The 21,284-nt window shown below is 40.8% G+C and overlaps 3 protein-coding genes and 2 long non-coding RNA genes across 7 annotated transcripts; 3 read left to right on the top strand and 2 right to left on the bottom strand.

Annotated features, from left to right (window-relative positions):
- The first annotated feature begins 534 nt into the window (after window positions 1-534).
- On the top strand, window positions 535-2,034 carry LOC116223963. Its single transcript, XR_004165368.2, has 2 exons — window positions 535-1,210; window positions 1,337-2,034. It is a non-coding gene; the product is annotated as an uncharacterized LOC116223963 (long non-coding RNA).
- A 137-nt stretch (window positions 2,035-2,171) lies between these two features.
- Window positions 2,172-5,939, bottom strand: LOC105912651 (zinc finger and SCAN domain-containing protein 29-like). 3 transcript variants are annotated; one of them, XM_042709732.1, is made up of 6 exons: window positions 4,907-5,939; window positions 4,294-4,338; window positions 3,410-3,844; window positions 2,886-3,032; window positions 2,352-2,696; window positions 2,172-2,292 (listed from the first exon to the last, which is right to left on the bottom strand). In XM_042709732.1, the coding sequence occupies exons 1-5, from the start codon at window positions 5,316-5,318 to the stop codon at window positions 2,362-2,364; spliced, it is 1,374 nt and encodes a 457-aa protein (XP_042565666.1). In that variant the 5' UTR covers window positions 5,319-5,939; the 3' UTR covers window positions 2,172-2,292; window positions 2,352-2,361. The 3 variants fall into 3 exon arrangements, with proteins under 3 accessions (XP_042565666.1, XP_042565665.1, XP_042565668.1); XM_042709731.1 differs by having other exon boundaries at window positions 2,172-2,696; XM_042709734.1 differs by lacking the exon at window positions 4,294-4,338 and having other exon boundaries at window positions 2,172-2,696.
- A 2,203-nt stretch (window positions 5,940-8,142) lies between these two features.
- Window positions 8,143-11,361, bottom strand: tmem169b (transmembrane protein 169b). Its single transcript, XM_012841632.3, has 3 exons — window positions 10,941-11,361; window positions 9,787-10,211; window positions 8,143-9,303 (listed from the first exon to the last, which is right to left on the bottom strand). Exons 2-3 carry the CDS (start codon window positions 10,061-10,063, stop codon window positions 8,675-8,677), a joined length of 906 nt encoding a protein of 301 aa, XP_012697086.1. The 5' UTR covers window positions 10,064-10,211; window positions 10,941-11,361; the 3' UTR covers window positions 8,143-8,674.
- Window positions 11,362-13,813: 2,452 nt separating this feature from the next.
- LOC122128635 lies at window positions 13,814-14,530 on the top strand. The gene is made up of 3 exons (XR_006151521.1): window positions 13,814-13,873; window positions 14,106-14,232; window positions 14,391-14,530. It is a non-coding gene; the product is annotated as an uncharacterized LOC122128635 (long non-coding RNA).
- A 378-nt stretch (window positions 14,531-14,908) lies between these two features.
- On the top strand, window positions 14,909-21,207 carry LOC105912647. The gene is made up of 10 exons (XM_031577583.2): window positions 14,909-15,086; window positions 15,451-15,493; window positions 15,696-15,774; window positions 16,173-16,347; window positions 16,731-16,777; window positions 17,312-17,595; window positions 19,242-19,380; window positions 19,601-19,642; window positions 19,894-19,915; window positions 20,534-21,207. The coding sequence occupies exons 1-10, from the start codon at window positions 14,909-14,911 to the stop codon at window positions 20,680-20,682; spliced, it is 1,158 nt and encodes a 385-aa protein (XP_031433443.2). The 3' UTR covers window positions 20,683-21,207.
- The last annotated feature ends 77 nt before the right edge of the window (window positions 21,208-21,284 follow it).

Raw genomic sequence — 21,284 nt, 5'->3', positions numbered from 1 at the left:
TCACATGACTGAGCACAATGTTTATTCAGATGAGACTTTGGCATGAGTGACTGCATCAAATGAACACCTCTAGACAAGGCAGGCTGTGAACCTCCTAATGTGAACTGGCTAAAAATGCCATGTTGGGAAAGTGAACTGGCTAAAAATGCCATGTTGGGAAAGTGATTTGTTTCGGTCCTTGTAGGGGATGACTCACTCTACACTGTAGTCAAGATTGTGTTTTGTTATGATCTCCAGTGCCTGAACTTTAAAAATAAATAAACACACAATACAACATCCCTTATATTACGTTATATTATATTATGTATACATACTCAAATACAAAGCAAAGTGCAAAATTAATTGTATTTAAAAAAAGCAACAACTATTCCTAAATAACTTCAAGAAACTATTTACATGTAAAATATACCTTAAATAAGTTTACAAAGGCATGAGCAGTCCTTTTTCTGCTTCTTGTGAATTAACAATGATGTAATTTAATAAAATTGGATTAGGTGAATGTATGATGTAATTCACACTTGAGATGTAGGCCTATTGCTTGTGAAATTTGATTCATGGGATTCATTCATCGTGATATAATCATGCAGTGCTTGAAAATGTAAAGGAAATTATCACCACTGTCATCCTGTGAAGATTGGCAGTACTGAGTCTAGGCTACGAGGATTTTATCCTTAAAACAGCGGGGATGTGTTGTATAAAGTAGCCATGCACAGAACACAATTCGTGGTTTCCGGTGTGATAATACGGATATGTGTGATATTGAAGTATCAAAAGAAAAGAAAAACAACGGTACAACACGTTATTGCAATTGCTCTGCAGGATCAGTCTGGGTGCAACCTGATGTAACCCAGTGCAGAAGGTTGTGCAGGTTGAGGCATAGACATATAAACGTTTATGTCTATTGATTGAGGATAAGTGACGCTTATTTTGCGACAGTTACATTGACGTCATTTAAGCGACGAATGTACAACATCAACAACGTCAAGAGAGCATGGAGGAAGTCGAAGTAGTTGTATTCTTTATGGTGTTTTATTATTGTGCGAACGTATTTCTCACATCAATGCTGGAAAAGAGGTTGTCGAATGTGGACAAGGAGATTGAATACGCGGAGATGGCTAGAGCTGATAGGAGAAGAGAACTCCAACTAAGAATTATGGAGCTCGACTTTGAATTGGCTCGGGCAGAAGTTAGGCACCAACGACGAAGAAGGGTAAATGTTAATCAACCGTTACAATTAAGTGTGCCAGCATGATGTATTGTTTCCTCACGATAATCTATATGCAATGCACGATCATATATATTTGGTCATGTAATGTTATTTATTTCTGTTTCTTAGATGCTTCGATACTTTCATGCACGTCGTTCTCCCGTGTCTGTTTGGATCCGCAACAGAGCAAGACAAGTGACAGGAACCGGAACATGATGACCAACAGGGATCATAAGATGCGATTCTGTATGTGACAGTAATCAACCTTTCTTGGCAGTGTTATGATCCTTAAGTAAGGACCGCTAAACACCTAGCCTGACTGGATTTGGCATCACCGCTTTGTTCTACTGTTGCGACCGGTGAAGTACTATCTCCATTGTTGCGGACAACGACGGATATGCTTAAGATCTTGTGATGTAACATAAGACGAGGGGAGAAGGGTGCTACCCCAAGCATTTGTGGTCAGTGCTAAATTCTACAAAAGTATCCTTTTAAAGGAGGGCCAAGGGACTGGTCTTTTGGGAAATGTTTTCACCTGATTACTTGTATGATGGCGCAATTCTATGGATGGTACAGTTTACTACTGGTCAACATTGTGGATACTAATGGATAAAATGACGACACTAGCCAGAAATACTGGTTACTATGGTCACTGTGTCTGTTTTGTTTACCCAGCCTGTCCTTTCCAAAGCAGTATTTTTAATGTTTTCTTTGACAGTGGTCAACGTGAGTGGGTGCGTCAGCGTTGATATGGTACAACCAGCAACGATTGATTGTTTGATATCTTTGTCACTGAGTGTTAATAAATATAACTGCTTTAAGATGTCCATGCTTGTCCTTTTTGTCCACACACAAACCATTAACTAGAAGTAATAAAATCTCCAATGCCAGAACAAAGCAAACAAACAAAAAAACACAATACAACATCCCTTATAGGATTAACAGGACTGTACATACTCCAGTACAAAGCAAACTGCAAAATCCATTCTATTTTATAAAAAAGCAACAACTATTTCTAAATAACTCCAATATCTTTACATGTAAAATATACCCTGGATCAGTTTACAAAGGCACAAGCAGTCCTCTAGTCCCTCGGTTCCCAAACTGGGGTACGCGAAGTGGTTCAGGGGGTACGCGGGGAGAAAATTTCCGCTCTAGTCGAGTGGTGGTGGCACAGGACTGTCTCTCTTGTCCAGGACCTGGACGAGCCGGTTGAGGACGGCCAGGAAGCCCTGTTGAAAAGCCTCCTGCTGCCGCCTCGCTTCAGCTACTTCTTCCCGTCGGAGGGCGAACTCCCTCTCGCGCGCCTCGGCCTCCTGGACGTCGTGCGCCAAAAGCATTTGGAAGCAGCGTTCCCGCTGGTCAAGCTCCTGCCTCAGGACATCCATGTGGGCTTCCTCCATCTCCCGCATCGTCTCCAGGAAGACAGAGTCCCTTGTCTCCATCTCCCTCATCACTTCCAGTAAATCGGAATCCCTTTTCCTTTTTCCTGGAAAGAGAGGCATATCTGTTTTCCTCCTGCATTTAATCCCCCCCCCTTAATTATATGCCTTAAATGTTAAACCACGAAAACAACTGAGGTAGCAAATTACGCACACCTCGAAAATTCAGCTTTGTAGAAGTCAACTCAATCCAATAGCAAGCTGAAAGACAGACAGGGATCTATAGTTTCACACACCTTTGATCTGATCCGGTGATGGTGAGATAAGACCGAGAGAGGGTGAGACAGGGCAAGGGGAAGGAGAGATAGGATCACAGCAGCCTGAGGTCCCTGGCGAATCAATCAAGCCGGGGTCTATGAGGTGAATGGGTTTAGTGTGCTCATCTGAAAAACATCACACCAACCCAGATTAATATTTGGAATAACTGCACTGAAACCTCAAAAGGTGCAGGATTAAGTAACTATTTTACAGGATAGACTGACCTGTTGGCAATGAACAAAACAATACAACATGAGTTTGTCATGAAATAGCAGATCCTGTCATTTCTCCATGTTCACAAACATTTTTTTTTCACTTTCTCTGCACTAATTAATATATGTTTCCATAGTAAAAGTAGTAGTAGTAAAGATGCATTGCTTAATGCAAAATGCATTGGCTAATTCCCTTGTATGAACTGTGACTGTGACTGAAATCTTTGAGACTCATCCATGTGGTATTTTTTTTGTAGGTTTTTTTTTTAAAGTAGACAACCATTAATTACCTTCCACAGATGATTCTTGTTCATTATTACTGTTGGATCTGCTGTCGTCATCACTCATAACCTCCAACAACAAAGTCTCATGATGGTTTGTGCCCGACACGTGTACATATTCAGGCCTGTGGCTCAGGATTGCGTCAAAGGTGTCAAACCATCGAGGCTTGCCTGGACGTTTGCTGGGGTCTCCGATGTTCTCCTGTTCTTTAATTCTTCTGTAATCCTGTTTCATTTTCTTTATCTTTTCCCGGCAATGCTTTGAGGTGTGGTAGATACCCAGCTCAGCTAAGCGCATTGAAATCTTCTGGTACACCTTTTCGTTGCGCCGCCATATGCCAAACTCCCTCTGGATCTCATTCTCAGCGTAGATGTTGAGTAAGGATTGCACCTCTCTGTGTGTCCATTTGTCTGCCCTCACTTGAGCCTTTGTCTCAGGGTGGTCTGAAACGAAATCCCACCATTCATGGTGACAAAACAGATTAAAATGATATGAAATTGCATTAAACAGTTTATTTATTTATTATTATTTAATAATAATAATAATGAATTACTATTATTATTATTATTATTATTATTATAAGTTTATAATTCTGAGCTGGTAGAGAGTTTCCCTGTGTTGCACTTCACCACTTTAACAAAACACTTTAAATGGATAGCCATCGCTCTTGATATTCGAACCCAAGTCTCAATAGCTATCAGAACAGACAATAAAGTTATTTAAATTACTGTGTGTAGGAGGTCAGAAGATATAGGTTATCAGGCATCATACTGGCATCAGAATTATGAACTTATGAAACAAAATTATGAAACAATGTTTCAGCCTTATTGGAGTTTTACACAAAACATACATGGGGAGGGAAAGGTGGGGAAATAATTGGTCATTGAAATACCTAATTCATCATCAGGAAATGGGTGTGATGTTCTGTGTGGACATACTGTTTAAAAAAAAAAAAAAAAAAAAAAAACATTTGTTTACTTTGCTTCCAGATTGTTGCATACATAATATATTAAGAAAGGCTGCATGAGGAGGTCACACGACTGTAGACACTAACAGCTAAATTGTTTCATCATGTTGATACAGGTGGGTCCAAATTAAACATTATACCCCCATGATGGTGTATGACGGTTTTTATACATTTAAAGTAGTGTAGAAATACCATTTATCTGTCCTTCACATGACCATAGGCTATTCTATCAAAAGTAAAATCAAAAAGTGACAAATTGTTGCATAGTGTTGCTTTAAGATAAAGTTGTGTACACCTCGGATCAAGGGGGTACCTCCAAGAACCAGAACCAGAGACTGTTCAGGGAATCTTTGCCAGAACCGTCTGGGATACGCACGGAGCAGGGCATGCGTAGCTGAAGCTTTTACACTACCGACGCCTAGCTGGTTAGCCAACTGCTAAGCTAGCGTTTGTGAAATAGCTTGCTAGTTTAGAAGGCATTTGAGATGTTTATATGGCAAGAAATATGACGTTGTCGCCAGGTACCTGCGGAACTTACCTTCTGCAGATGAAATATCTAAATCAAGACTGTTGGTCATGGTAACGTTATCCGATATGGCATTCCACGCCTTATCATCAACTGGAACTACATCTTCCAAATGTGTAGGTCTGTTGCCCAGAATCAAGTCAAGGGAATGGAACCACTTGCTGGTTCGTCTATTTGAGCCGCCACTTTGCTGGCTAATTTCCTTGGCTTTTTTGTAATCTTGTTTCAGTTTTTTAATTTTTTCTCTGCATTGCTTTGGAGTATGGTATATCCCCCGCTGAGCTAAACGCAAGGAAATGATCTGATACACCTCAGTGTTCCGACGTGAACCCTGAATGCCATCCTCTGAATAGATATTGAGGAATGCTTCTACCTCACTGTCTTGCCATCGTTCCACAGCTTTAGATGCGATTTCGTTCTCCATTTTACTAGCTTGGTCTATATCTTGAAACTTTTCGGAGAACCGTAAGAGTTCCGGAACTAAGGTATCCAAAACCGGAACTACACAGTTCCAATTCGCGCGTTCCCCTTTTTGGCAGGTCCGGCTGACGTCAGACTGTCAGACTGTGGCCGCGCATTCACTGAAGAGGCACTAAAGCAATAGAGATATCATGCAGTAGCATTACATTTACAGTGACATGTATTCCTTTAGCAGACGCTTTTATCTAAAGCTTCTTGCAGTACTAATATACATTTTCAATAGTAACCTATGTGTGATCCTGTAATAGCAATTGAGACAGCATGTGTTTTTATGTGCACAGTAGCTTTTCTATCCAGGAAAATATCTGTAAATCTACACATACTGTTTTTCCCCAAAAATCAAGCCGCCTCTTAAGCCTGCTATATCTGGCAAGTTATGAATTCAAGCTGATAAACAATTAAAATCATGAGGGCGTATATGCTTTCAGAACTAATATGCAATCTGTAGCGAAGGGAGAGAGCAGTCACCCCAACCTTAAACCCGGGTCTATGTGGTACCGAATGTGCAGCTTGACCACAACAACAGAGCCGGGTTCATTAGGTTCATTAGTATGGCAGTCAGAGTGCATGCTCAACCATAGTGGTGGTGCTCCGTCACACAGTCCTGTAGTAGGCTATAAATGGCCTGCCACCAGCACTTCACTGTCAATGGCTGAAAAGTTAGTCTGAAACGCCCTTAGGGTGAAACCTACATTTCCTGATGTGTTTCAAGGTGGCTGATAGTGTAAAGAATCAGTTAGACTAATACAGAGGATTTCACATCGGATTAAACGGCTAACTAGCGTAAAATCTGAGAATTGTATCGCAGTTGAAATACCAAAATACCATTCAAGTTGTAGACATGATTGAATTAGGCGCTTTCAATCCCATATGGCTTTGGAGCTCCCTAAAAGTTGCACGCTCCCTGGGTGGTGAGCTTATAATGGGGTGGGCATGTAAGTACCCAAAGGTGCCCCCTAATTAAATTTTCCACAAACAGATCCACAGAGACTGCTGAGCCTCAAAACAACAGTAATCTCCTAAAGAGTGCTGCCTACTGAGAACCATCTGCTGGGCCTTGTTGAGCATGTGTCTAGTCCCATCTTAATTCACTGCACTGTTTTGTTCCAAGAGAAGTAGTTTAACACTAAAGCAAATTCATATATTTTATTGACCAAAAAAGGTTAATAAACATGCATAATGTTGTATCTGAATGCCAAGTTAAATCGAAGACATATGGCACAGGCTGACACATTTCCACTTCATTCGACAAAAGATGGAGATAAACAAGATTTTATTGTCACACACTGAGTGTCCGGTGCATCAATGAATCAAGTACATCAATGAATAATAAAAAATATAAAAAGAAGGAAGTTGAAAACATGTTGTACCTTATTGACAATTTGATGTATGGGTTAAGACACTAGCACCTGGACAACATCATGCAAATGGTAAAAATCTTCTGTTTTGTGATACAGTATCGCTCATACCCAGAATTTTGTATTTAAAAGAATTGCTTATAAAACTGCAAAAGCATCTCAATACCCACAAAAGTGTCTGAGGAAATATCAAGAGGGCCGATTCTGTAAAAGTCATAATATTACGAGGTCTTTAAAAGCGCAGCTGTTCCTTTTCAAAAGTTTCTAAATCTTGTTATCAGATCGGTCAGCTTATCCTTGTTTAAGGTTCAAATATTACATACTGAGACAATATGACAAATAACTGTTATCTGTAATAAATAAATAAAATAAATATATATATAAAAGTTTAGAAATACTGGTAAAAAAAAAAATGAAACGTACACTTCATTATAAACAACACGTGTCACTTTTTCAAGAATATGTTTGTGATGTCAATATCAATCTTTGATCAGGTCAAATAAACATTAAATAAATACATTTACCAGCCATTGTATTGCACTTCTTGGGAAAACATCTTGTTTGGATTGCATGAAATAGCTTTTATGTCCTTTTTTTAAGTACAACATCAACCTGGTTCACAATTTATCAACCCTATGTGGCCCAGTTAGGTACATGTACTGTGTCCTCCAATGCTTGTCATTAGTAATCCCTCTGTATAACCATTGAGAAATATGGTATCCTGTTTAATCTCTACACATTAGAAATAGATGTTTATAAAACACAGTGCACTGTAGAGTTTGTGTTAATACTGCACACGTCATAGAATTAAAATAAATCACAAGTTAGCTCACAAAGTGTTAATGCAAAGCAGGTAATATTTTGAGTGTTGTTGTAAGCCATGTGAGATTACTTCATGTCCACCACATGAAAAATACAACATTATAACAAAGAAACTGTCCTGCAGACTTCAAACAGCAACCTAAACATCCCTGCATGATGTAACAAGTAACCATACTGCACATCACTGAAGTATAACAGTATGCACTCGTGATGACCTCAGTCATGAGCTGTTGCTGTCGTTGAAATCCCACACACAGCTTGAAGACATCTTGATAATAATCAGCAGGGTCCAAAGTTGTTACTGCAGTGTGAAAGTAACAGTGTGCATGCACATGGCGTCATTTCAGCTAGTGGGGCAAAAGAGAAATAGCAATGATTTAGGAAAAATATAGACACCGTTTCGCACAATCCTGACATCATAGTGTATTTATACAACGCAGCAGTTGCTCCAATCCATATGGATCATCCATCCATCATATCATAGCAGAAAGCCCCCTGCCCATACCCCCAACGAGTATTTTTTTGTATTTTGACCATGCAGTGTTACCATATGTTGCCATTTCATATCATAGAAAATTTTTTTTTTGTTTTTCTAAGAAATACACAAAGAGACAGTCTTGCGCAGTGACAATAAAAATGGCTTTGTTTGTCTGCATCTGTTAAGAGCATCCATCCATCCGTCCATCCACCCCACATCCTCCAGCTCAGACGCAGTTTGTCTGCATATTTTCACAAAGGGTTTACCCGTGCAAGGTGTCAGTATTCATGTGATGTGCTCCACATTAGGTGGAAATTGTTGAAAAAAAAACAAAACAAAAAAAACCCCAGAGATATTGTCTTGGAGAGTTCTGCATTGATGCATTGATTGACCAAATTGGTGTGCAGCATCTATGGTGTAAAAGTAGAATATTCCTTAAACCTTAAAGGCACAGTCCATGATTCTGTTGAACGGTTGTTGAGCTCAACGGCCAATTGCATTGCAGCTCTCCCTGGCTAGGTCAAGTTGTTTTGAGTGCACACAATGAATAGCCTAGAGGTCCTTGGGGAACAAATTTGCCTAATTTTAACCAAAAGTGTTTTGGTTTAAAAATGTGGACTGCACACTTTTAACTCTGGCTCCTCAGACAGACGACGTTTGCACGTTCTCCCCTGGAGCTTTCCCTTGGAGGCTGTCCGAGAGTGTGTCGGAGTCGAGCAGCTCCACGATGCTGTAGGGCGAGCACTCCTCCATGCCCAGCTTCCCACAGGCCCAGCCGCAGAAGCCCTTCTCCAGGTCCCTGACGGCCTGCCACCACTCGCCGAACGCCCAGGACACCTGCACCACGGCCGAGTAGACGGCCAGGGACACCGACACGGCCATGATCAGCATGGGGTAGAAGATTATGAGGAAGGGGCAGATGGTGATCTTGTGCCAGAACGTCCGCTCTTCGTTGTACACCAGGAACACGTTGTACCAGGTGAGCGTGCCGAAGTAGAAGGAGGTGATGAAGGACAGGAGGAAGACCACGGGGGCGCAGGACAGGCTCCACAGCACCACGTGCGGGCCCTGGCACACGCCCAGCCCACAGGAGTGGCACGAACGCCCATCCCGCTCGCAATCGGCGTCCAGACGCTCCCTGGACTTGGCGATGCCCCGGAGCTCCTTCTCCGTCAGGGTCATGTGGATGTCCACCATCTGACCTTTCTTCTTGCCCCTAGTGATGGTGCCCGTCAGTGTCACATACCGGCTGTCTGGCGGCAGACTCCATTCTGGAAGACACAGGGGGAAATGAGCTAATATGCACTTATTCATGCTGCTGACGCTTTCAACTCAGAAGGTGTTCATTTACATAGAGAAAAATAGGAGGATATGGGCAACGTGTGACTCATCATGAAACACTAGAAGATATTCTACCTGCATAGTTGTTGTGCAGTACATTTAGACTGTATATTTAAGTGTACAGTGGTGAAATAGGCTGCTAGAAGAATAGTCAGGAATAGTTTAGCCATAAAGCTCTGGTTTGCCTCTCGTAGTGCTTCTTAAACTGCACCACAGTTTCAGCTGGACTGTATTCGACTCCTCAGGGGCATTTACCAGTTCACTGCAACTGCAGTTCATCAACTGTAACTGATTTTGGAAACTGTAACTGTGACTGTAATCAGTCACACATCATTATGTTTAGGGAATGTTCTTTCATTCTGTCTCAAAGGAAAACACAGCATGTCAAAGAAAGACCGCAAAGACGGCCTCACCTTCACGTGTGGGGGTCGTCAGAAACTTGGCCCCCTCCTCAGAGCCCCGGTCCTGGGCCTCCTCTCCCCCCTGCTCCTCCCCTGGTGCTCTCTCCATGTCGGACCGGTACACAATGAAGGACTCCGGCCGCGGCTCCTTCCTTCTCTTCTTCCTCCTTTTGTTGACGGCAGAGCTGGTGGAGCTTGGCTCCACGTCCTCCACCTGACTCACGGACTCCTCCGACCGGAGAGAAGCCAGGTTCGGGCTCTCTGACCCAGGCTGACCATCCTGCTCCATTTTGCCTCTGCCTATTCAGACCTCGCTAAGCCTGAGGCCTGGTATATGTAGGCCTGTTTGAGGGGTCTCTTGGTTACTCTGCTGCTTGACTTGAGAGAGTGCTTTGTCTTCAGGCTACAGAGGAGTTTTGGTTTCACACATGGAAAACCTGGAAGAGAGTAAATATGAATAATAACCAATATGGATTTTTTTTACAAATCAAAAATGAAAATTAAGAGATTCCATACAAGGCTTCGGGTTACTCAACTGATTGAGTCCTAATCCCAAACTGTTATGATGAATTAAATATTTATTACTAGTGTTGGAAAATGCATGAATTTGCACTTCTCCACATGAAACGCTCTTATCGACGACTCATATTCGCACAACCATGAAAGTCAGTATCTTCGTTATATTTTTGCATAGGCCTTCATTAATTATGCCATCGTCACCGCCTCCTGTCCAGATTACAAATTAACGCATTTTAAATATTTTATACGCCGATAGTTAGCCAATATCCGTCGTCACTTTATGCACAGGGAACCCCCATGGTGTGACAATGACTGGGAACAAGGCAATTCCATGCATTGTTATTTGCCGACACCCTTTTCCGTCTTCATCTCGCGAACTAAAAGCGAGCTTTTGGTCGTAGCAGCTTGTGAATTAAATGAAACAAGAAAAAAAACAATGACGAATGGCAAGAGCTTAATGTACGAATGTAATGCTAACCATGTATTGTTCGCTGAGATTGCGACCCAGAGCGACAGATTAACGGTGGGAATGTTTTCCTTTCTCAGCTGATTCTTTCATTTTAATCACACCCATCCACTGCTTTATGGCATGCCGGTTGTATATCTGCACAGAAACATTACACCAAACGAATGTAAAAAATTATTACCTTATTCTCAATCCGTGCAAAAAACAGTATGTTTGCTATGGTAGCATACCAATTGCGATCCTGATTGTTTTATTCCATAACGTATCCTGCTGACGCTTGTCCCACAAACAGCGGCCATACAGATGCGCTTATACACTGCCCACTGCCCAGTGTCATTTACCCCGCCCATTAATTCCCCAACCTCTGTCCTATCCAATCAGACAAGGATATGGACCAGCCATTTAAATTCTGTGTAGGCTAATCCAAAACGAGGTTAGAAGCCCCCCTCTCCTCTCTCGGGCCTGTTGGAAGAGCCCAACGAAGGACTGAAGCCAGCTGTCACTTGAATATTTCGTATTTTGAGGCATTAAGCAGCCCCTGCGCAAGAAATACGCATAGACTGTAACATATGATTTTTATTTCTGCTCTGCCTGTCTGCAAACGGGCGCTGGCCTATTATTAAGACAGATATCGGCTTAATATATAGCCTGATAATAAAATCTATATACTACCATATTTGGCTTGGAAGAGCGTAGTGATTATGATTGTCAAATTGCTTCAAAAATACACTTAGGATAGGATTCATTAATAACAAAGAGGGTTCTCTGGAAACGTGCAATGCATTAAAAATACCACTAGGGATCCCCACCTTACAGTTTATATGTGTCAACACTCACAGTCGTCTAGTGATGGTCCCCTAAGGATTATCTACTCTGCCAGTGCTGCAAAACAAAAATTGGTTCCTTGGTTGTCCTCTCAAAGGAGCCCTTAATGGTTCTGCCAAGGGCCTTTTTAGAGGAGCTCCTTCCTCTCAATTAGCAGCTGGCATACAGCAAAGAACCCTACATTCCTAAAGTGTTTTGCAAACCCTCTAGTACCATCACTTCAAGGAAGTGTAGGTGTTGAGATAAACAGAATGAAGAAACAGTTTGTGTTGTGGTCTAAGCAGTGGCAGTCATTTGTTCTGTGCCAAACTTGAAGGAATGACCTGAGTTGAACAAAATCACGGGATGATCCGGATCAAATCTCAATTGTTTATCCATTGAAATTCAGGTGAGACGCACTGAAAGTATGATTTCAAATCCTCTCATCTCTTTAACAGTTAGACCCATGCATCCTCATCCATTTACTTAGGTGAACTACCATTATATACTTATTATATATATTTAGTATATACTCAATCCTAAATCCAAGATACTCTAAATACCAAATACAATATCCAATATACTGGTATAAATGATGCTAAACTATTAAATACCTCACATGTGTATAAAAATAATCATAGTTATCATAATTATATTTTAATGGCTTGGGTTGTGGCTGTACCTGTCTTTGAGGCGTCTGTTGCCATTGAGCCTGCTGATGGTGTTGATAATAAACCGTTTCTCTAGGGTGAAGTTTGTGAGCCCGACACTCTCTGAGCTGTCAATCACAAACACAATGTCCAGAGTGCTGCACTGCTACTTGCAGTCAAAACAACAAAAAACATACCCTGATTAATCTAACAGACCACAGGTGGAAGATACATAATCAAGATAAGTTGAATTATAATCTCAATGCTCTAAAGGCTTATCAGCTGCATAACATACCTTGTGCACAGCTGTGTGAGCAGAGTTTAGTGTCTCTCCATCTTGACTAAAGGTTTCCCCCAGTCTTCAAAGCAGTGAAATGTAATAGAACACTTTAAAATAAGAACATGTAATAGTTAATAGCACCTCATTTAGCCGCAAGAACCAATGAACAGAAAATGACTAATGAAGATTAGATAGCAAACATTAAATCTAACAGACCACAGGTGGAAGATACATAATCAAGATAAGTAGAATTATAATCACAATGCTCTAAAGGCATATAAACTGCATAGCATACCTTGTGCACAGCGGTGTGAGCAGAGTTCAGTGTCTCTCCATCTCCACGAAAGGTTTTTCATCCCTCTACCTGGTGTTGTGCCAAAACTGGTCTCTTTGCTCCTCGTACGCACCCAAAGAAAGTGTCCATATATGGGTCTGCACTGTAAAAGGGCCTGGATAGATTTAATATTGGGCTTAGACAGCTAAACAATACAATGAGTTGAGTACATTTATACTTATACTTAGACCTATAATGACAAACAAATGCAAACACAGAACTTTCTTTGCACAGAGGTGAGCCAACTCATAATCGGACTAGCCAATGAGAGGGCCCTTCTGCTTTAGTGAAGCGCTCTACCTGGTGGATATGCAGGCAGAATGCTAAAGCTTTAAACTACAAAACTCTGTCACGAGCTCAGCTAGACTAAGCTCCTCAGGTAGACTTTGAGGTTTCGAAACAAACGGTGTAAAATCTCTGGGTTTCTTTTCAGCCACAGCATATATTTATATATTTAATGTTACATCTGTTTTAAACAATAGCTGTGTAGTTGAGGTAAACACAGCTGACAGCGAACGAATTTTGCGGTTGTGAGGATTAGCTAGCATTTGCTAGATGTCTTCTGGATAGCGGGAATAGCCATAGTTTTCTTGTGAAAATAGTTTAACATAACAAGCTGTCAAATAACTGAATGTAAACGGTCGCTGAATAAAGTTTGAAGTTTTCTCCAGTTAAAATGGCGGACGAAGATGTTATGGATAGTTTGGATAACCTTTTAATACAGTTAGGTAAGTCACATGAATATTAACGTTATTTTCGAATTCTAACAGGAACACTTTGCTAGCTAACGTTAAGTTAACTCCATTGATAAATGTTGGTCTGTTAGCTGGATAGCTGGCTAATTACAAGAGCATGTCTGTACTAACTAAGGACTGTAAAATGTTTAATTTTTTAGTCATTGGTGCTAACACCAAGTTTACACCATATCATTACATTAAATTACAATATAATTTATTTACACACGTAGTACTCCATTGTTTCCTTCCTAGCTCTGCAGACTCGAGAATTATCTGTTAAAAAAGATGATCTACAACGGCATGTTCAAGGTCAGTAAGTATCACACATAGCTACACCTTGCATTCTATGCTACATCAACAACAGTTCCATTTTTGTGACAGGTACATTAATAAATAAATACATTCATTAATTAATTAATATCATTATTCATTAATGAGCCCACTGTTTATCAAGCTATCGTTCACACATCCCACCTTGTTTGCAAGTAAGCTTTGCTACAAAAGTTAGCATACTGTATAAAGACATTGCATGTTCCAACAGAATGCAAAGCTAATATTCAACAGAAGAAGACCCACATCGAAGAGAGCAAGAAGAATATTGACAAACTTGACGAGCAGATTACACAGAAACAGAAGACAGTTCAGCATTACAAAGAGAACACTAAGGGGTAAAGGACTGTGAATAGGGATGATATTTTGGTTGTTTTGATATTTTTTACGGATAACATAGACAAGACAACTATGCTGTCAAACAATGTGAATAACTACATGTGGTAAAATGTCAGTATACTTGAATCCTATTGACATCCTATTTCAAATAATTCAGCCTGAAAAGGACTCATGGCTTGTTACTGCAGTATGAAAAAGTCCTGGAGAGCGAACTGGAGCGCAGACAAGAGAACTGCAATCGGGACACGTGAGTCCGTTAAAAGATCATCATGCATGAAATCCCCAATGTGTAAAAAGGTCAAAACATCATCAGTAGCAGAAACGGTCTGTCAGTGGCTAAAAGCACACATGGCTGCATTCACTCTTTCCTGAGAGAAAATTGCAAAAGCAAACGCAGAAATGCCTTAGTGTACTGTGTTCTTCGCTTTCAAATGATTGAAGGCATGTTGATCTCAAGCAGGTTACCATTATAATCATTAGAAAGTCTACATGTAGGTGACCGTTATGCATATTCATCCACCACAGAAAGGCAACAGTTGGCTACTAATTTGTACCCACCTTCACAAAGCTAAATTCACATATGGCTCTTGTGGTTGAAGTCATCAGAAGAAAACTCCCATTGACCGGGTAATGATGGCTTATTATTACATATATTTGGGCACTTCTTGAAGGAAAATGTACCAGGACAGGGTTGAGAACTATAAGGTGGTACTGAGGAAACACAGAGAGCAGTATCACCAGCATCCCCTGGCCCAGAAGCTCCTGAAGATCCAGGCGGAGAACGAGGAGATCGAGAGGAGAATCAGGGCCTGCGAAGAGCAGATAGTAGCTGGAGAGAAAGAGCGACTACAGGGTAATTATGGATAATAATAACTTAATAATAATATTAATAATAATAATAACTGCACAAAGAGTATTTATTTTTTGTGTTGTAGTTTTTGAAGCAAGAAACATGGGGCAACACAGAGGAAAATGTAACTATACCAACTAGATGAAAAGTTACTTTGCTTCTCTGTCTAAAAACATAGGCTCTGTTAGTCCCAAAAAAGTGTTTTTATTTGGTTCATATAAAGTTTACCCTGAGTTTAGCAAAAAATCTGAGTGTTCTTTCAACAGTGTGCTTTTTACAGTGATTATGGTAGGTATTATAACACGATGAAGAATTTAACAAATCATTATTGACTGTCTTAATCGTAATGGAATTGCCATTGTTGTAGGTGCAGCAATCAAAACAGTCCCTCAAGATAATCCAGAGGACAGGTTCGTTTTACAAAACAATTTTTTTTGGCTTAAATGTCCACTTTACTTTTGTATTGTAAAATAGTAAAAAGTGATTGTAATATATGAAATATGTTTAAGCATATATGCTTTGTGAGATATACTGTAAGTACTTACACTAACGTAGTTCATCCTGATCAGAATAATCTTGTAACTGTTTGTGTGTTTGTTGTCTGTTTCAAAGTGTGTCAATAGGAGATATAGAGCTTCAGTTCGTCGATCAGGGTGAGCCATCAGTGGATATGAAGGATCCGCTTTCACAGGTATCTACACACACACACTTCCATACACGTACTCACACTCACAAACAAAGCAGAATCAAAAGCCATCACATTCTGTGCTTGATACCAGTACTTCATACTGGGGTATTGCAAACTATTCTGAATTATTGTATTAGTTCCTTGTTTCCAGAGAGGGCAAGCACATGTACAAACACATATGAATCTGTGTCACTCTTTCTAGACCCTGATCCCAACCACACATGCCCGCTCTCTCTCTCTCTCTCTCTCTCTCACACACACACACACACACACAGACAACCTTGTAAATCTATGCATTCATATATGATTCTCATGCTCTAGACCACAATCCCTAACACACACACACACACACAGATATACAAACTACAAACACAATTAAATGAGTGATTCCCCCACACCAGAGCGCTGGCTATGATCCCCAGGATGAGGGTACTGGGTTGGGTGAGGAGAGGATGGAGGAAATGGCCTCGGGACACCCAGACGGTGGCCGGAGCAGAGCTGCAGTCTCAGCCCCCCCAGCAGGGGCAAACCCAGGTGGAGGAGGCCCCATGTGGACCAGCCCAGGAACCAGAGCAGGTGGAGAGAGTGTGTGTGTGTGTGTGTGAGTGTGTGTGTGTGTGTGTGTCTGTGTGTGAGTGAGTGTGTGAGTGTGAGTATGTGTGTGCGTGTGTGTATGTGTGTTTGTGAGTGCGTGTGTGCTCGCATGTGTGTGTGTATGTGTGAGTGTGTGCGTGTGTGCGCACATGTGTGTGTGTATGTGTGTGTGAGTGTGCGTGTGTGTGTACGTATGTGTGTGTGTGCGCGTGTGTGTGTGTGTGTGTGTGTGCGCGTGTGTGTGGCCCCGTCTTCAAGCTAGAGCAGGTGGTACTCTTCTTACAGGACCCCAGTAATTGTTGCTCAGTAGCATCTGTCCATCTGTCTGTCTGTTAGTTGTGTTCATAGTGTTGTTGTCTTTGCAGCTCAAAGGGAGGCAGCGGACCAGGCTCAGCTGGGGGAAATGGATCAGGTTGTGCCCTCAATGTCTCTACAATTAAAGCCTGATAAACAACCCACTTGATATCTTACCTTATGCCTCAGCCACTACCATAGGTGTTAGCGGCATACAAATGTGTAATGTCTTACCTCTTAAACCTACTTCACATGAGTATCTTCATGTCACTGAACATCTAGTTTGAGTCTTCCTTACAATTGTGACTGATCTAAGTATTAGTGACTGGTCTTAGTTTTATATTTGTCTTCATCGAAACATACCTGAATAGGGCATCATTTTCACGTTTTCAACATTTTCAAGTTCCCGTTGTCATATGACAGCATTAAGTTCCCGTTGTCATATGATTCAAATGATACAGACTCAATTGTAAGTATGCTGCTCATTTCGTTAAGGTTCAGTTCTGAATACAACCATTATTTTGTTGGTCTATTCTGGAGATATTACTAATATATAATATACATACTAATATATAATATAATTATTAAAGTGTATTATTCCAGTAAATTGCCATTCTGACGGTCCCCAAACTCTTGGCTGTGATCTCTTTAGGACGAAAGCTTTAACTTGTCCGGCCTGGCAGAGGAGATGGATAATGAGTTTGAGGGGGTGACAGTGGAGAGTCAGAACCCCCCCACCGCCACCAGCGCTGCTGCTGCCGGGGGGGCCTCTGAGGTGGAGTATGCAGGGGACAGCACAGTCTCTCCCCACACCCCGCCCTCCAGGATGAAGGCAGCATCTTCCCACACCCCGCCCTCCAGGATGAAGGCAGCATCTTCCCACACCCCGCCCTCCAGGATGAAGGCAGCTCCGGCCACGCCGACCTTCTCACTCGCGTGAGCCGCTGCGATTGGTGGATGGGAAAATAGGGATTTTCTACAGATACAGACAGAGTAGAGAGCAAGTGGAATAGATGGTCAAACTTTATTTGGATCGGTCTCCTATAGACTATCTACAGATGCTCAGATTATAAACACACTTTATTTGGATCGGTGTCCTATAGACTATCTACAGATGCTCAGATTATAAACACACTTTATTTGGATCGGTCTCCTATAGACTATCTACAGATGCTCAGATTATAAACACACTTTATTTGGATCGGTCTCCTATAGACTATCTACAGATGCTCAGATTATAAACACACTTTATTTGGATCGGTCTCCTATAGACTATCTACAGATGCTCAGATTATAAACACACTTTATTTGGATCGGTCTCCTATAGACTATCTACAGATGCTCAGATTATAAACACACTTTATTTGGATCGGTCTCCTATAGACTATCTACAGATGCTCAGATTATAAACACACTTTATTTGGATCGGTCGCCTATAGACTATCTACAGATGCTCAGATTATAAACACACTTTATTTGGATCGGTCTCCTATAGACTATCTACAGATGCTCAGATTATAAAGACACTTTATTTGGATGGTCTCCTATAGACTATCTACAGATGCTCAGATTATAAACACACTTTATTTGGATCGGTCTCCTATAGACTATCTACAGATGCTCAGATTATAAACACACTTTATTTGGATCGGTCTCCTATAGACTATCTACAGATGCTCAGATTATAAACACACTTTATTTGGATCGGTCTCCTATAGACTATCTACAGATGCTCAGATTATAAACACACTTTATTTGGATCGGTCTCCTATAGACTATCTACAGATGCTCAGATTAGATTATAAACACACTTTATTTGGATCGGTCTCCTATAGACTATCTACAGATGCTCAGATTATAAACACACTTTATTTGGATCGGTCTCCTATAGACTATCTACAGATGCTCAGATTATAAACACACTTTATTTGGATGGTCTCCTATAGACTATCTACAGATGCTCAGATTATAAACACACTTTATTTGGATGGTCTCCTATAGACTATCTACAGATGCTCAGATTATAAACACACTTTATTTGGATCGGTCTCCTATAGACTATCTACAGATGCTCAGATCAGATTATAAACACACTTTATTTGGATCGGTCTCCTATAGACTATCTACAGATGCTCAGATTATAAACACACTTTATTTGGATGGTCTCCTATAGACTATCTACAGATGCTCAGATTATAAACACACTTTATTTGGATGGTCTCCTATAGACTTTCTACAGATGCTCAGATTATGAACAAACTATCTGTTGAAACTCTGTTAACTACAATTCATGGTTAAGATTAGGGTTAGAGGTGCGTTTTGGTTAAGGTGATGTCCAGTGATCAAGTACAAAGACTGAACCTGAATTTCATGTATGTATGTATCATCGTGTATGTGAAGACTAGCTTACTGTTGTGTGATCTTTAACTCAGCTCTCTAACTGTTCTGTAGAAGTTGGATTGACGTGTATGTGAAGACTAGCTTGCTGTTGTTTGATCTTTAGCTCAGCTCTCTATCTGTTCTGTAGAAGTTGGATTGACGTGTATGTGAAGACTAGCTTGCTGTTGTGTGATCTTCTGCAGTAGCCCCACCTGTCCTCTGGGTGGCAGTGACAGCTCCGATGGGAAGTCCCCCGGCTTCGTGTTCTCCATGACCTCTGACCCCTCAACTCCAGCCTTCTCTGGGTTTGGCTTTGATATGGGCTCCACTGCACGAGAGGAGGTGAGGGAAGAATTTCGGAACCTAACGTTTATCATTATGTTTAATATTAATATTTTGATGATCGTATTCTTTGATGTTAATATTTTGATGATAATACTCTCAAATGTTGTGTTGGGTTAGTGTTACGGTTATACTATTTGTAACAAATTGTGACTGCGGTTTGGCTTTTGTTCCCATTTGTTTATCACCTCTGTAATTGTTTTTTAATTTGTATTTTCAGGAAACCCCATTCACATTCACAAGTGAATATTTCAGCGACAAGGTATGTTTTGGTATATTCTTGTAGCTCAACCGGTACAGCGAGGTGCTGAGAACACCAAGGTCATGGATTTGAGAGCCAGGGAGAATCTGTACTGAACTGAAAGTGGCTTTGGATAAAATTAGATTAGTATCTGCTAAATGAATACGTATAAATGGTATATTTAGCATATTTTGGTATATTTGTCTTTTACCCTCATTTTTCATTCAGTACTACATCAGTGTGATATAATACATGTTTTTGTGTCTTTACAGAAATCTGAAGCAAAGTTCTCAGGTATTGATGACTTTGATCATAATTTAACTATTACCAGTAATTAAAAGCTTATTACAGTCATTTTACACAAGGCACAATATGCATGTCAGAATGACCCCTTGCAAGAATGTTTCAGCCCATTTTTAACTTTTTTGTTAAAAAAAAACAACTTACAGCTGATCAGTATTGGGCACAATGTCTACTGCCATGCTTAGTCATTAGCATATGTCTGATTGGAACAGCTGTTTTTGCAACATCATTTAATAATAATTCTGTGTGTGTGTTTGGATCAGGGGTTTCTTCATTAGCTTACTGTATCTCTGATTGGAACAGCATGTTTTTGCATCATCATAATAATTATAATAATAATAATTTGGTGTGTGTGTGTGACTGTGTGTGACTGTGTGTGACTGTGTGTGTGTCTGTGTGTGTGTGTGTGTCTGTGTGTGTGTGTGTGTGTGTGTGTGTGTGTGTGTGTGTGTGTGTGTGTGTGTGTGTGACTGTGTGTGTGTGTGTGTGTGTGTCTGTGTGTGTGTGTGTGTGTGTGTGTGTGTGTGTGTCTGTGTGTGTGTGTGTGTGTGTCTGTGCGTGTGTGTCTGTGCGTGTGTGTGTGTGTGTGTGTGTGTTTGTTTGGGTCAGGGTTTCCATTTGACCAGTCCGAGAGCAGATCTGAGGAGGACTTTCCGTTCTCCTTCTCGTCCAAGAGCCCCATGCAGGAACCCACCTCCGAGGACAAGACGGGGGCTGGAGACGGCTTCCCTTTCTCTTTCAACTTTGGAAAGTTCTAGAAAGCAGGGGGTTGATCGTCAATAGCTGTAGCATCAGAGAAAATATTATTATAAATGTTTTTATAAGTTATGCAGAAGAAGAACCTCCTCAAATTGAGTCAAATAGGGTTAGGGTGTGCTTCAAGATTCACTTGTTTGGATTCTCTCTAACTTAGAGGTTTGGACGTGGTAACCGAGATCAGTAGTGTGAGGTCCAGTTCACAGGACGGTGCGACAGTTTAGTTACACAAAAGAATACAATATACAGTCAAATACAAGTATGAATTTCCAAGGTTGAAAAATGTTCTTTTTATCCAAAGTCCAAGTGTAAAGCCTTGGGCTGTGATGCTTTTAGTGTCTGTTCTCTTTGTCATTAAGAGCAGTTAGAAAAGGCAGAAAATGTGTTCTTTTAAAGTTGAACATATCGGAGGGTAAACATTTGTTCCTGTTGTTGGCCCAGTTTAGTTGAACAGGCCAAAAATGTAATACTGCACTTGTATATTATTTATTGGAATAAGCAAGTCTGGATGTATGTCAGTGGTCAATTAAGTGATATTTATTTTTGTTTACTCACATTCAGATTCAGGTAGTGTTTACACAAATACATCCATACACTTGTATGG

The sequence above is a fragment of the Clupea harengus genome, chromosome 2, assembly GCF_900700415.2.
Source record: "Clupea harengus chromosome 2, Ch_v2.0.2, whole genome shotgun sequence".
Classification (NCBI taxonomy): domain Eukaryota; kingdom Metazoa; phylum Chordata; class Actinopteri; order Clupeiformes; family Clupeidae; genus Clupea; species Clupea harengus.
The sequence above is the reverse complement of the archived record's forward strand: the minus strand, read 5'-3'. Positions and strand labels throughout refer to the sequence as shown.